The sequence below is a fragment of the Halichoeres trimaculatus genome, unplaced genomic scaffold, assembly GCF_033239565.1.
Source record: "Halichoeres trimaculatus isolate MK-OKI-2021-1 unplaced genomic scaffold, fHalTri1.1 fHalTri1_scaffold_7, whole genome shotgun sequence".
Lineage (NCBI taxonomy): Eukaryota > Metazoa > Chordata > Actinopteri > Labriformes > Labridae > Halichoeres > Halichoeres trimaculatus.
Genome location: NW_027437185.1, coordinates 17980636 through 17995192, shown reverse-complemented (window position 1 = coordinate 17995192; position 14557 = coordinate 17980636). Strand labels below are relative to the sequence as shown.

The 14557-nt window shown below is 41.7% G+C and overlaps 1 protein-coding gene across 1 annotated transcript in view; it reads left to right on the top strand.

The window, feature by feature from the left end:
• Positions 1-2586: 2586 nt before the first annotated feature.
• atrx (ATRX chromatin remodeler) overlaps positions 2587-14557 on the top strand; it is a 32926-nt gene continuing 20955 nt past the window's right edge. Inside the window, exons 1-23 of the mRNA XM_074673568.1 lie at positions 2587-2847; positions 4381-4442; positions 4594-4643; positions 4749-4867; positions 4968-5048; positions 5219-5328; positions 5567-5634; positions 5928-8035; positions 8355-8418; positions 9151-9287; positions 9373-9537; positions 9652-9784; positions 9883-9985; positions 10236-10406; positions 10748-10889; positions 11010-11119; positions 11363-11509; positions 11622-11799; positions 11900-12037; positions 12122-12297; positions 12397-12514; positions 13965-14095; positions 14361-14452. Coding sequence (XP_074529669.1) covers positions 4386-4442; positions 4594-4643; positions 4749-4867; positions 4968-5048; positions 5219-5328; positions 5567-5634; positions 5928-8035; positions 8355-8418; positions 9151-9287; positions 9373-9537; positions 9652-9784; positions 9883-9985; positions 10236-10406; positions 10748-10889; positions 11010-11119; positions 11363-11509; positions 11622-11799; positions 11900-12037; positions 12122-12297; positions 12397-12514; positions 13965-14095; positions 14361-14452 — 4598 coding nt within the window. The 5' untranslated portion in view covers positions 2587-2847; positions 4381-4385. The remainder of the gene's footprint in view (positions 2848-4380; positions 4443-4593; positions 4644-4748; positions 4868-4967; positions 5049-5218; positions 5329-5566; positions 5635-5927; positions 8036-8354; positions 8419-9150; positions 9288-9372; positions 9538-9651; positions 9785-9882; positions 9986-10235; positions 10407-10747; positions 10890-11009; positions 11120-11362; positions 11510-11621; positions 11800-11899; positions 12038-12121; positions 12298-12396; positions 12515-13964; positions 14096-14360; positions 14453-14557) is intronic.

Below are 14557 nucleotides of genomic sequence, written 5' to 3'. Positions count from 1 at the left end.
TGCAAATTTAACCATACATACTGAACGGGTCAAATTTGACCTGTTTGGATGTTTTACAGCAGTAAAAATACCACTAACATCATTCTTTTAACCTGACATTTGGTGAATTTTCTGAAAATAGAACAAACTACATAGAATCAAAAACATTTTTAACAAAAATCATCAACCTACTGCTCTGTGGCCTCACGTGACTCTTTGACTCCTTTGCAGTTCCTCCCTGTCCTTGTAGGGGAGCAGCCAGGGATTTTGGGGCCCCATGAAAAAACTGTTGCTGGGCCCCTGTGTAATTTTGTTAGGGGCCTTTCTGGGCTCCTGTCAATGCGGGGCCCCTAGAACCCCCTCCTTTGGCACCCATGGCTCCTTGTAGCTTTAAAAAAGTGTTATTAGAATTAAGAATTTTGATTTTTCTTATAGGGGGTAAGTCAAACCTGAAATTTGAGAAATATTCTGAAAATTAAACAAATTGCAGAAAAGCAAAATATATATATATCAAAAATCTGCAACCTGTGGCTCTGGAGCTTTATGTGGCTCTTTGACTCCTTTGCACTTACTTCCCTTAACTTAAAAAATATATTTTTGGAATAAAGAATCTTTATTTTTCCTACAGGGGAAGTTGAATCATGCGTCAACATTTTGTTGAACTGAATATGCAAAGCCTGCCACCGCTCAACTTCACCTCCTACAACATCAACAGCCCATCAACTTTCCATGCACCAGGAGCAAACCTCAAGTTTCAAATCCCCTCGTAAGATAATAGAATCTACTCAGAGACAAATCTGGAAGAAAATACAGATTCATATTTTGTGTGGATTGATTCATTTAACTGCAAATATTTGCATTTAATTTTTTTTTTTTTTTAATTTTTGAAATTTCAAAACTTTTTAAGATTTTTGCCCTTTTTTAATTTCAAAACATTTCAACATTTTTTGCAGATTTTTAAAGATCTGCACCTGCAAACACAAGCACCTGTAATGTAACAAAATAACCTACTGAATGACAAGTCAGTTTGGGTTGAGAGGGTGGTGGTGGGAGTTCGTAAAATGATAAAGATTCCAGAGCTGTCATTTCAGAGACTGACTTGACAGAAACAGGTCCTCATCTGATCCTCAGAGATGAGGAGGCTGATAGTGGTTTGGGGGAAGTTGGGTCAGAGTGGGTGGACAACACAGAGGAAAACATTGATTACAGTAAAGTTCCCTGACTCTGTTTTGAACACAAAGACCAGTTTATTATAAGTATTTTATGATATATTCTTTTGGGCTCTAAGCGGAAAATAATGAATTAGTGAAGATAATTGTGATGTCCTATGATGTCCTATGATACAGTGATGAAGATAGTGGTTATGGGTTGCAATGGTCAAACATGGTTATATACAGGGCTTGACATTAACACCGGCCAACCGGCCAAATGCTGGTGGATTTTGGCAGTGGCTGGTAACACCACCGCTCCCACTGGCCACTTTGGCGGGTGGAATTTTATCTCAAACATGGAGCAGAGAGACAAGCAAAAAGATGACTCTGATGATGAAAGCTCTGAGGAATTTTAATTTACCTCTCCTTCACTGTCATTCTCATGAAAAAAGAAATGATTTTCTGATTACAATCGTTAATAAATATCTAAGCTGACAGTGTCTCTTGCTGAGTTTTTATCAGTTCAATTAATCCCCTTTACCATTTTATTATAAGCAATAACAAACTACTATTTTAATCACTATGTCTTAATAGACTGCATATTTTCATATGAAAGGAGCATAATGTCACACACAACTTTATCAGAGCTGAATACCTGATTAAGGACCTGTGGATTTTAACATTGATGTAGTCTTGTTTTGAGTGTGCATAGGGGTCATTTACATTTACAAAGGTTGTAAATCTTTTTTAAGTAAACTTTAGCATGTCATCATCGGCTTTAATCATATTTAACATAATTATCCAACAACAAATTGTGGCCAGTGAAAATACTGAATGGCTAGTAACTCAGGGCCACAGTGGCTGGTGAGCTAAAAAGTTAATGTCAAGCCCTGGTTATATGTATCATTCCAACAGATCCAGAATTAATAGTATGTTTTCCCCACAAACAAGTGGTGTAAAATTAAAATGTTCGTCTAAACATTTTTAAGAATAAATCGTGCATTTTCTTATCGTGACAAAGTCAAACATTCCAGGTGGATCTGTGTTTTAAAATTTGGTCTAGATACTCACTATGGGGGAATTTTTGGTCCGGGTCAAGACCCTAACTGTACTGTGAAAGTATAAAATCCAGACAGTATTTAAGGGTTACGCATAACAAATATCTTCCACTGACAACCCATTTATCTCGCTAAAGTGCTCTTCATTAATTTCGCGTTGTAATTTGAGTGTCTCTATGTGTGTAATTACATAGTGATTCAAATAGCAGAAGCTGATCCTGTTTATCTTTTATCCTTTAAGGCGAGAAACTTGCGGGGCGCGAAACAAAACCCGCGCCTTCCTTAGTGTTAACAAATGAATGAAAAGGAAAAACAGCCAGCAGCATTTCGCTTCCCTGAAAAAAAGTCTTCCCCATCTGACTTAACGAATCAATAAGCCACGGTGAAGCTGGACCACTTAGAGAGGCAGAGCATCTGAGGCTGTCCGCCAATAGGAGAGCGCACGGGATTTGGGCTGGATGCGCCATTTTACTGCGTCCACAGCCATCCGGCAAGATGGTACCCTCGCTTTGTCTGCTCTGACCGGAGTTGTTTCGGATTCAGTACCTCTTCTTGCTTCCGTACCATCGTGAAACCTGCTCACCAGACCAAACAGGGCCACTTCTATCATCAACGAAACGTGTCTCTACCAGTTTAACAATGTCGACGATGGAAAGCAGGTAGGAGCAGAGTGTGGTGTGTTTGTTTAGATAAGTCAGGTTCTGCATTGATCTCAGAGCTACCTTCGCTAGCGGCGCGCCGGGCCATGAGTGCACAATGCTAGTTCTACAGCTAAGCTAGCTGTGTTAGCTGCGCAGCCGGCAATGCCTAAGTTCGTGCATATGCATTTTCTGTTGTTAACATGAACACACAGGAATGTTTGTTATAGTAATCTAAAGTGAGAAAATGTCCGTTAAAACGACGGTTATTTGTATTCTGTCAAGCAGCAAACGTTGCATTGTTCCCCAAGTGCTACCAGCTAGGTTGGGGCTAGGTTGCAGTAAGCCCAATGGTTTGTGTCATGGTGTCGTAAGAAAGCGGGAAGGCCCGTATGTGCATTTTTCGGTGCATGCCATGCACAGATTATTGCATTGCATGCACCGCTTAGAATGCAATGTTGCCAGGGTAACGTGGGGCATGGAAGGAATCAGATCTGCATTATTAAAGCTGCTAATGTTAGCCTAAACTTGTCATCTGTGATAGTCAGAGCTTGCTGTGTTATCAAAATATGTACAGTCTGCAATGAAAGAAAAAAAAGGTTGCTGCAAATGGAGAGTCCTACTGAGCTGTTAAGGCGAACAGGTTCTTTTTCTTCGACTGACAAAGGATTTGGAGACCTTTGGGGCCTGGTTAGTGCTGACAGGACAGGGATAGCTCCACTCCACTCCGCTCTGAGCGATCTAATCAGCACGCTATGATGACGCGAAACAGCAAAATAAACAGTGGAGCCTCAGCCAGGAAGAGAAGTGCTCCTTAGGTATGCACATATTATAATATGTACATAACATCGATTTACATTTTTAAATCGAATGCACAAATGCTCGTATCGTGCATTTGTTTTAACGGGAATTTGACGGTTAAAGTTTAGTTGGATGTCGGACGAACGTTTAACACTAAAAACCATGTCTGAAAACTGTGAATGAAGCACAGGCTGACTATAGAAAACACAAAGACGCGATCTCAGTCCTCAAAGGATTTCAATTATTCTGCATGATGATGTGTAGGCTACTCATTAAAGTTGGAAAAGGGAAATATTACAACGATAGTTTTTGTCGATGTTAAACTTAAGTAAAAAAATTGTTGGTTGGTTTGAGTTTGAAAGACAGATGATAATGCTATGTGCTTTTTGTCCATTTGTGTATTTTCTGGAGAATTAGGGTTTTAAGCAATTTAAAAATTGTACATAATGTATTACCATTCTCCACCAAGACTTTAAACAGGCTCCTCGGGTGGAAAATACTTCAGTTTAATTTCAGTTTACTCTTTTCAGTACAGCTGTTCTGAAATAAATAAATAAGATATTTAACACACAGGTATGTAAACACAACAAGGAACTATGAAATAGTGACCAGCACCTGGACTGGAGAAACTTATGCATATTCGTCAGGTCTTGTTGGATTTTGTTTACTAACAAATAGATACATCTCCTTGCATTGCTGTCAAAAAGAAATATATGAAATTATTTAATTGTATGTTGTTAAATGTCTCTCCAGGTAAAATGAGTCTGCCTTCTTCTGAAGCAAATATCGATCAAATGGCAGAGAAAGCAGAGGAGGTAAGTTTAGCAGCTGCTTTGAGGTCTTTGAATTACAAATATGAAAACAGATAAAAGGAACCAATTCCAAAAGGCACATATTTGAATGTTTTTATTCGTTTCTATCTGAATTATCATAAATTTGAAATGTACTCCTTCTCTTCCTCTTCAGCCTGGGAGCTCTACAGAAACTATGAAGTCCTCCTCTTCTCGCAGCAAGAGGTGAGTAGCAGTTTTCTGTTGATAATGAGATTTTTTACTGCATGTCTGCAAAACTGTTCTCACAAACAGCTTTACAAATTCAAGATGTGTGCCAACTCATTTTAGGAAGCCCGCTACTGTAACTAAGCACACTGGACTGAATGAATCCGACTCAGCGGAGAGTCAGAATGAAGGTGCCTCCTCTGACAACCCCTCAGACAACAACACAGGCAATGCATCTAAAGGTATTCACAGCCGGGCCACTGGTTTCTCTTTAGAAATAGATACGGAGAGTTGAAGAGATGCTCATTATGCTTTACTTTTTATGCTTTCCTCTTCAATCAGGCACTTTAGTGATGAGGCCAGCAGGAAATGAAAATAAAGGTGCCATGAAACTCAGAGTGGACTTCAAACAGAAACATACAGGTGATCCCGTGTTGTAGTTGAGAGATTTGATCATGATCTTTTTCTTTGACATGTGAGTGACAAATAATTTTTACTGTTTAGTGTCAATGAACTTGAAAGTTATCACCCAGTGAGCTCAAAAGTGAAAAGTAGAGAGGAACTAACATTATGTTGTGTTTTATTTATCTCAGATGATACCCTGCAGAAGAAGGTGAGCTGCACGGCCTGTGGAAAACAGGTCAACCAGTTTCAGCGCAACTCTGTGTATGAGCATCCTGTTCTCAAAGTGCTTATTTGTAGGGTAGGTAAACTTTTTCCACATACTTTCATGACCATTATACAGTTCTACAGTTTCATTGAGCAGACGCTTTTGTCTAAAGCGACATTCAACACAAGCAAGAATTTAAGCATACGGAAAAACCTAGTTAGTTCGAAAAAGTGGCGACAAGTTATTTGGCTGTAGTAGTATAGTAAAGTATATCATAGTAGAGTTTTCTTAACTGCTGTATCAGTGGTAACTTTATTTCTTCTCCCTCTAGTCATGCTACAAGTATTACACAAGTGATGACATCAACAAAGACTCTGATGGGATGGACGAGCAGTGCAGGTACGTTTTGGTTAACTCAAGTCGAAAAAAAATTATAAACTTTTTTCTGTAATCCAGGTGACACAAAGATTCAATCCTAGAATACAAAGTCTTGCTCTGTAAAATTGACCCAATATCTTCAATGTAGACTTCTATTGAATAACATCAGAAAAGTGTTTTTGACCCCCTTTTCTTTATTTCAAGTGTTTGCTCAGTCCTTGTTAATGTTCCATAAGTTTTTTCAAAGTAGTCTAAACTTTTCAAGACTTAATTTCCTTTTTTTAACTGAATGTATAAAACCTTTTCCTTCACAGGTGGTGTGCAGAAGGTGGCAAACTCATCTGCTGTGACTACTGCAGTAATGCTTTCTGCAAGAAGTGCATCCTGCGCAACCTTGGGAGGAAGGAGCTCTCAGTTATCACAGATGAGCTCTCAAAGTGGCACTGCTACGTCTGCCGGTCTGATCCTCTGCAGGACCTGGTCTCCAAATGCCACAGGGTCATGGAAAAACAAGAACTGAAGCAACAAAAATCAGACAAACCCTCAGAGGAACGGGAGAGCAAGAAACACAAGAGAAAAGCAGTAAAAGAGCACAAAGCAGTCGTCAATGGAAAAGAACACAGTGAAGGCTCTGGGACCATGACATTTTCCTACAAAAAACTACAGGTACCCAAAGAACTTATAAAAAAGGCAAAAAAGCTGGTGGAAACTACAACGGGTTTGAACAATACGTTCATTCAGTTCATCCAGCAGGCTTCAGAAGAGCAGGGAGACAGGTCTATCAGGTATCGACATTTGAAAGCCTTCAAGGCTGTGCTGGCTGATCTGAAAAAAGCCCACGGTGCTTTAGAAGCAGCTTTGGTGCCCGAGTTTAAAAATATGGAGCTGCAGAATGGAAATGAAGAGCAACACGTTGTGAGAAAGGATACTGAAGTTAGTCACCCTGTGACAAACGACCATGTGGACGAAGTGGCGGATGCAGGGATTGAAGCTGATTCAGCGGGGAGGCAAGATGAAGAACAGGGCAAGGATCAGGATGAGGAGCCACATGAGGACCTCAATGAGGATCCAGTAGACGATCCAGGTGAGGAACTGGATGAGAAGCAGGATCAGGATCCAGTTGATGATTCAGTTGACGATCCAGTTTTCGAACAGCATAATAAAAAGCATCAAGACATGGAAATCGATCAGACGCCAGTGAAGAGTGAAATGAAAGATGGCCAAACAGAAACTGACACACCTAAAAAGGTCATAAAATCTGAAATCTGTGAAGATGCACTTTTGTCAACCAGTGAAATGTCTCTGGATCATGACATTATGTCCGTGCCTCCTTCAGTTCCAGAGGAGCTTTTTCAGATGGTGGAAAGTCTGGCAGATTCCAGCATGCTCTCACAGAAAGATGGTGCTCAGGTCCCACACACAGACAAAAAGCCAGACAAAAAACCCATGGCAAACTCAACAGACTCTGAACGCCCCCAGCCCAAGGTCAAGAACCTTATTGTCAAACTGACTCCTGTGCCCGTCGTCACAACAATTGGGTCAAGAGCCTCCAGGTCAAAAAAGAAAGAGAAAGATGAAGAGGTGCTCAAGAAAAGTGAAGATGAAAAATGTGAGGAGGAGGAGGATGAGGCTGAAGAGGATCAGACCAACAGCCCGCCTCCCAGCCGGCGGTCTAGTAGAGTAAAGACCACACCCTTGAGGAAGCAGGCTGATAATATGAGCAAGGAAGAGTCCTCTGAGTCAGAGACAGAGAAGAACAGCAAGAGCAAAACAAAGTCCTCCAAGAAACCCGTTAACACTGAGAAAGAAGAAGAAGAAGGGGAGCAGAACAAGGCTTCAGAGAAAAAGACTGAGGACTCTGACTCAGATGTAGTTCCTGACATACTTTTAGAGAAAGCTGCTGCTGCAAATAGCACAGATGAGGAAAAAGGGTCCACAAGTGCTAAAAAGTGTTTATTTAAATCAAACAACACATCAGCACAGGACACAGACAAAGCATCCAAACGTAAAAGAAAGTCTAAAAGCTCTGACTCAGATTCAGAGAACAAAAGTAACAAAACTTCAAAGAAGAAGAAATCTAATGACTCAGGCTCATCAGATTCTGACTCTGACCTGGAGAAAGAAAGGAAAAGTAAAGGGAGCACAGCAAGGAGAAGATCCAGCCGCGTGAAAAAACAAGATGGAGCAAAAGAAGAAGAGAAAAAGTCACCTGAGAAGAAAGCTTCTGAGCTGAAACGGTCTTATGAGAAGAAACGCAAGAGAAGGACTGCCAAAGCGGCTTCCAAGCTACAGTCTTCATCCAGCGAGGATGAGGAGGAGCAGCCTGACGGTGATTCTGGGGAGGACAGCGACCAGCAAAAGATGAAACCTATTGTGGAGGATAATGTGTTGGGGGCAAGTGGAACTTTCCACCAATCTTCAGGTAAATGAACAATAACAGTGTTGTTGCTATAACTCTACGTGACTTTAGGGTCCATCATTACTGAAAAATTCAGACACTCTGAAAACCACAATCTTGGTTCTTCTTTCACATGTTTGTAGTGTACATGCTGTGCTAGTGCTAGCAGTGGTTTGGTTTAGCTTAGCATTGATTCCTCTGTGCTACTTACTCGTACATCTTTCACCACAGCTGAGGAACACTGAGGTATTTAAAGTAACTTGTACACCCTCAAGAAAAAGTGACTTCACTGAAGAAGAAATTCTTCTTGTAATTATCAATTTACCACCGATTTGTTGTGTAGGAGATGAAGTGGACGACAAAGAGAAGACGTATGAGGATGATGACGACGATGATCCTGAGAACAGGTACAGTCCTCCACACAAGAGCTGTATGTTAATTTCACTCCTCAGCTTTTTTTTACTGAATAAATTATGAGTTAAGCTGTTTCGAAGCTCAAGTTCAACAGTTCATTGTTTTATTTATGTTATTTTTTTAAAATTTTATTTGCAGAACGAGTCCTGAGGTTAGCATTTATCTGTCGTTCATTCCAGTAAATCTTTGTTTGTCAGGATAGAGCAAATAGCAGTGTCTGGTACTAATGGGGTTTCTATAAGCTGCCATTGTTTCCATTTACCCATTCACAACTGCTGTCACATTCCTAAGCTATTCCAGTTGTAGCCTGCAACATAGGACGCCAATGTTTTGGGAGTAAATGTCACATTTTCAATGCTTACATAGAAGATATACATTTCATACAGAGGGTTATATTTGTGTTTTCAGCACCGTCATTGGGAAATATGATGATGAATGACGCAGGAAATGTGAGAGAATTAGTGATGGCAGGAGGTATACGGTTTATGGATGCACTATTTAACTGTTAAAACAGAATGATGTCCCACACAAAGACCATTGTATTTGTAAGTGCTGAATAACATAAAAATTTTGTGACTACTCTTACTTGAAGACCTATGTCCTCTGTTTTTTTCCATCAATTTTGTTGAATATTTCTTTAAAATGCAATGATATAATTTTTCTTTAACATGAAGCTTCCCTCACTTTAACATCGTCTGCCTGTCTGTTTTTTTTATTTCCTGAAGGATTGCAAAGAAAATGCTTCTTGCACAAATAAAATCCAACTACTCTTCTGGGGCAGAGAGCTCCTCTGATAATGAAGGAGAGGACAAGGCTAAGAAGTCCTCCAAAAGTGTAAAAAAAGAGGAAGAGGAGGATGAAGGTAGCTCACATCTTCAGAATAGATCCAGTTTGAGTTAAACCTTGTTCGTTTGTACTGTTTTTAACTTCTGTTACTTTTGATGTAGATGAGGACACAGAAGACTCAAGCTCTGATGTTGATGTGAAGAAGACTGGCAAACGACACAAACTGCTTCGTCACAAACTCTCATTGAGTGAGGGCGAATCGGGAGATGACAAAGCTGCTAATAAAGAGAAGAAGAAAGGAGGCAAGAAGAAGTCAGCACGGAAAAGTTAGTTCAGATCATTTCATCCTCCTTGTTGGCAGTATTGACACACATACTTTGAACTCTGTTGATAAGAGCAGCAAGTGACCTGTTTCTGTACTTTCTTTGTCTGCCTGTTAGTGGCCAGTGACGACTCTGCAGATTCTGACTTTGAGAAGTCAGATTCAAGTGAGGAGTCGGGCGCAAGCGAGGAGTCTGCGGTGAGCGAGGAGGTTAGCGACTCAGAAAAAGAGGGGAAGCGACGAAAGACGAGGTGAGAAGTTTGACCAGTCAACATCAGGAATCAATTACTGCAGCTGGATCTGGATTGATTTCCTGCTTTTGCTGATGTGATTTGTTTTCTGCCTGTAGATCTTCAAAGAAGAAGGATGAAGAGAAGCAGAGAAGTTACAAGCAGCAGAAGAAGAAGCGACGCAGGATCAAAGTTCAGGACTCCTCGTCCAGCAATGAGAAGGTATTTAAAATGCAGAGCACTCGGTCCCAAAAGTTTCCTTTTCCCCCACACAGGATTTACCAGGTGGACCAGCACAAGGTTTACCAGTCAGGCCACGTGTGCCATATAAAATGTAATTTGAAGTTACCCCTGGAGTGTGTTGTGAGGACACAAATTAATCATAGGGCTGCTCAGCTTCTGATCATAGGAAGTGAATTTTTCCCCTCAGGGTTGAAGATCAGAGGGCTGAACTTAATGTTCCTTTCCACAGAGCGGGGAGGAAGAAGATGAGGATGGAGAAGGCAAAAAGGGACGCAAAAAGATCCGCAAAATCCTGAAGGATGACAAGCTGCGGACGGAGACGAGAGATGCTCTGAAAGAGGAGGAGGACAGGAGGAAGCGTATAGCTGAGAGAGAAGAACTCAGGAAGAAACTTCGAGAGGTAAATATGACGTGAGACAGGCCATGTGTTTAAAATGTTACTTTTTCAGCCCAAGAGTCGTCTCCTTAAACAAAATTTATTAATATTTTGTTTTTATTAAAGGCTGTGCGCAGCTCTGCTGTTGCTGTTTCATCATATTATGTTGTGTTTTTGTTGATTTCTTGCATCAATTATGCATCATCAGTCATAATTAAACTCTAAATTATGAATGTGCACATGCAAAGTGGATATGTTAAGTTGGGAATTGAGAGCTAGCCTCTTTTGGAGTTGGTCAAAGCACAAAATTACATTTTCAAGGCAAACTAAAAACTCTCTTCTTTCTGCTTCTGATCTTTCCTCAGGTTATTGTTCTTGAAGAATCCTCACAGGTGACATGTCCCATTACCACCAAGTTAGTGCTGGACGAAGACGAAGAAACCAAGGAGCCGATGGTGCAGGTGCACAGGAACCTCGTCACAAAGCTCAAACCTCATCAGGTGGACGGTAAGGGCAGAGTAGACTCAATCACAAGACACCGACACAAAAAGCTGCCTGACACAAAACTGCATTTGCTCCACTGAGAAAACTCTGGTCTAACTCCTTTCGCTCTGTGCTTGTGTGCAGGGGTGCAGTTCATGTGGGACTGCTGCTGTGAATCTGTAAGGAAGATCGAGAAGTCGTCCGGCTCCGGGTGCATTCTTGCTCACTGCATGGGACTGGGAAAAACTCTGCAGGTAGAGATGGGAGAGCCGTGTTTTAATCTGATGTGACTTTTCAACAGTTTCAAAAGAAGTATTTGATCCCAAGAGTTACCCAGCACAGACTGGACACTTATAGTGTTTGGTACTGCTGTTCTTTCAACAGCTGAAATTGAAATGTAGTTAATAGATATTTTATATTTGAAATAGAGTAACTAACCTTAAGAGATGTGTGTGTGTGACTTAATGTTTAATTGTAGTCCTGTTTCTGTCCTGTAGGTGGTGGCATTCCTTCACACTTTGCTGCTCTGTGAGAAGCTCGACTTCACCACAGCACTGGTGGTTTGTCCCCTGAACACTGTTCTTAATTGGCTCAACGAGTTCGAGAAATGGCAAGAAGGAATGAAGGATGAGGAGAGTTTAGAGGTAAACAGCCTCTTCTTGGCAGCTCCTGTCTGACGATGGTGCCACTTTTTCTTTTTTGAGTATCTACATTCAACGCTCACTGAATTGTTTGTGTACATCTTGTTTGTACCAGGTGGTTGAGCTGGCCACAGTGAAGAGGCCTCAGGAGCGAGCAGTAGCCCTTCAGCAATGGCAAGAGTCAGGGGGGGTTATGATCATGGGCTACGAGATGTACCGTAACCTGACTCAGGGCAGAAACATCAAAAGCAAGAAGCTTAAGGAGACGTTTCAGAAGACTCTGGTGGATCCAGGTACAGTGCTTTGAAACATGTGCTCAGTGTAAAAGAAGAGCTGAAACCTAGCTGAATTGGTCACTTGCTCATCTTTCTTTTTTTTCCCTCTGTGCTATAGGTCCAGACCTGGTGATCTGTGATGAAGGTCACATCCTGAAGAATGAGGCGTCTGCTGTGTCCAAAGCAATGAACTCTATCAGAACGCGGAGGAGAGTCGTACTCACTGGAACACCTCTGCAGAACAACCTTGTTGAATGTGAGAAACCCTAGTTCTACAAACGCCACGTGTATAACTCTTCATGGTCATGGATTTATTTCAAATTATAATCCTTTTTTTTAGACCACTGCATGGTGAACTTCATCAAGGAGAACCTGCTTGGGTCAATCAAAGAGTTCAGGAACCGGTTCATTAACCCCATACAGAACGGACAGTGTGCCGACTCCACATTACAAGATGTGCGGATCATGAAAAAGAGGGCTCATATCCTGTATGAGATGCTGGCCGGATGTGTTCAGGTACAAATCCAGCTAAAAATCCTCCATCTAGGTTGTCTTTGACCTGCTTTTTGTTTTCCTTCAAAGCTGATGTTTTTGTTGTTGTGTTTTTGTGAACAGAGGAAAGATTATACAGCGCTGACCAAGTTCCTGCCTCCCAAACACGAGTATGTGCTGTCAGTCAGAATGACCCCAATCCAGTGTAAACTTTACAGATACTACCTCGAGCACTTCACAGGTGAGAAACATGCTCATTTTGAAAACTGAGAAAGGCTGTGCCACTTGCTTGCTTCTTGTTCTAAAAGTTTCTTTTTTTTAATGAGCAAAGCTCCCAGCCTTTGCTATCAGCTTTTTAAAGTGTTTCCCAAACACAGATTTAGCCCAGTCTTGGAATAAAACAAATTAATTCAGATCCTCATAAATTCAGAATATCTCTGGAAAACACGCCTAGCCTAAGACGAGGTGGAATCCTGCTGCAGGAGTCGTGTTTCTCTATTAAGTGCTCTCTTGACTGGATGTCATTTGCTCAGTCAAGGTTTTCAGATGAATGCGTGGCCTTTCTGCTCTCTCACTTTTTCATGCAGCATTGTTAAGTCGTTTAGTGGACTTTCCTCTCAGAATGTGGCCCAGGACGAGTGTGTATGAGTGTGTGAGTGTGTGTGTGTGTGTAAAAGTGGCAGCTGGCAGAGTGCCGCAGGCAGGGTTTAAGCCCAGTTTCCCACGTCTCCCTAATGAAGAGCTCTGGGAGAGAGGGAACAGAGGGTGGGAGGTAAAAGGGGGAATGTGGGGGCATGAAGGAAAGGGAAAGAAATTTGGAGGCAGGAGGGGCCAGAGGTTTTGCACCAAAAGCAAAAACAAAGAACAGGAGAGCCGGTATGTAAGAAGAGGAATGATTGGGGGGGGGGGGGGGGGGGGGGGTTGGTGGTATGTGCTGAGGCTCATTAAGCTGGGTTGTCCACAGGGCACAGCAAAGATGTTGTGACTTTGACTGGTGGTCTTAGGTCCTAAGTCAGTAAAGGTCCAGACTCAGTCGGTCTGCAGCAGGGGAAGGCCACAAGTGTTCCCTCTTTTAGCTGCTGCCTTTGGGATACCTGATACAACATCTGACAACCCTGGGTCAATATGACAAGAAGAGAAGTTGGAGCACTCACATGTCTGCTGCATAGACTCTATAATACTGTATATTTACGTTACCTCCATGGCATCATCATCACTAGTCTGTGTCTGAAGCTGAATTTTGAAGCCTGTTGTCATCAGATGCCATATTGGAAGTGCTGAACTCAACCCTTAACTTCTCTTGAGTCAGTGTGAGATAAAGAGGCAGGCTTTCTGTCAGTCAGTCAAGTCAGCTGTGCTTGTTATAATGCAAAAGGTGAAATCTTGATATCTTCCAAGCCACTAACAAAATCAGCCATTCAGAACAAATTAGTTTTTTTACTCCAGGGCTGTGAACATGGTAGTTTTTTCCTGTTAAATAGACTTTCTTGAATGTGTGTATACATGGTTCCCAGACAAGCACCACGAGTGTTTTCTAAAGTGATGCACCTTATGTTCCAGGTTTTAAAGCAAAGATAACTTTACTCTGTATCTATATTGAAGATCTTCTGCTCTATCTTTTATTCAAGTCTGTATCTATCAGGGAACACATTCATCAATCTCCTTCCTCACACTCTTTCTTCCGTGTTCAGGTGTTGGGAATGCTTTAGAAGGGGGCCGGGGCCGCACAGGGACCAGACTCTTCCAGGATTTCCAGATGCTCAGCAGAATATGGACCCATCCCTGGTGTCTTCAGCTGGACTACATCAGTAAAGAAAACAGGGTAGGGCCAGGAAGATGAGAGGAAACCCTACTTAACACCAACTCAAAAACTGGGAATACATTAGCACAAGTCACAACACGCACTGCAGGAAATTAAAAAGGTAGTGCTGACAGGTCATGCACCAGGGGGAGAACGACAAACACATATCACCATCATTGCAAAAAAAAATTCCTCATTCGTTTCTTTAGCTGACCCAGCTCCCACTGTGTGGTTGACCTATATCATTGCACGGCAGAGACTAAAACGAGTGCTCCTTTTTTCGCAGGGCTTCTTTGATGAGGACAGTATGGACGAGTTCATCGCTTCAGAAACGGAGGAATCCTCCATGAGCATGACCTCTGAGGATGAGAAGAGAAAGTAAAACAACAATTAAGCACAGACACATCTTCCTTTAAATGCTCCTCCTCACTTTCATGTGTTGCCGTCACTGACCCTGCCTCCTCTATTGACCCTTTTTTCTTT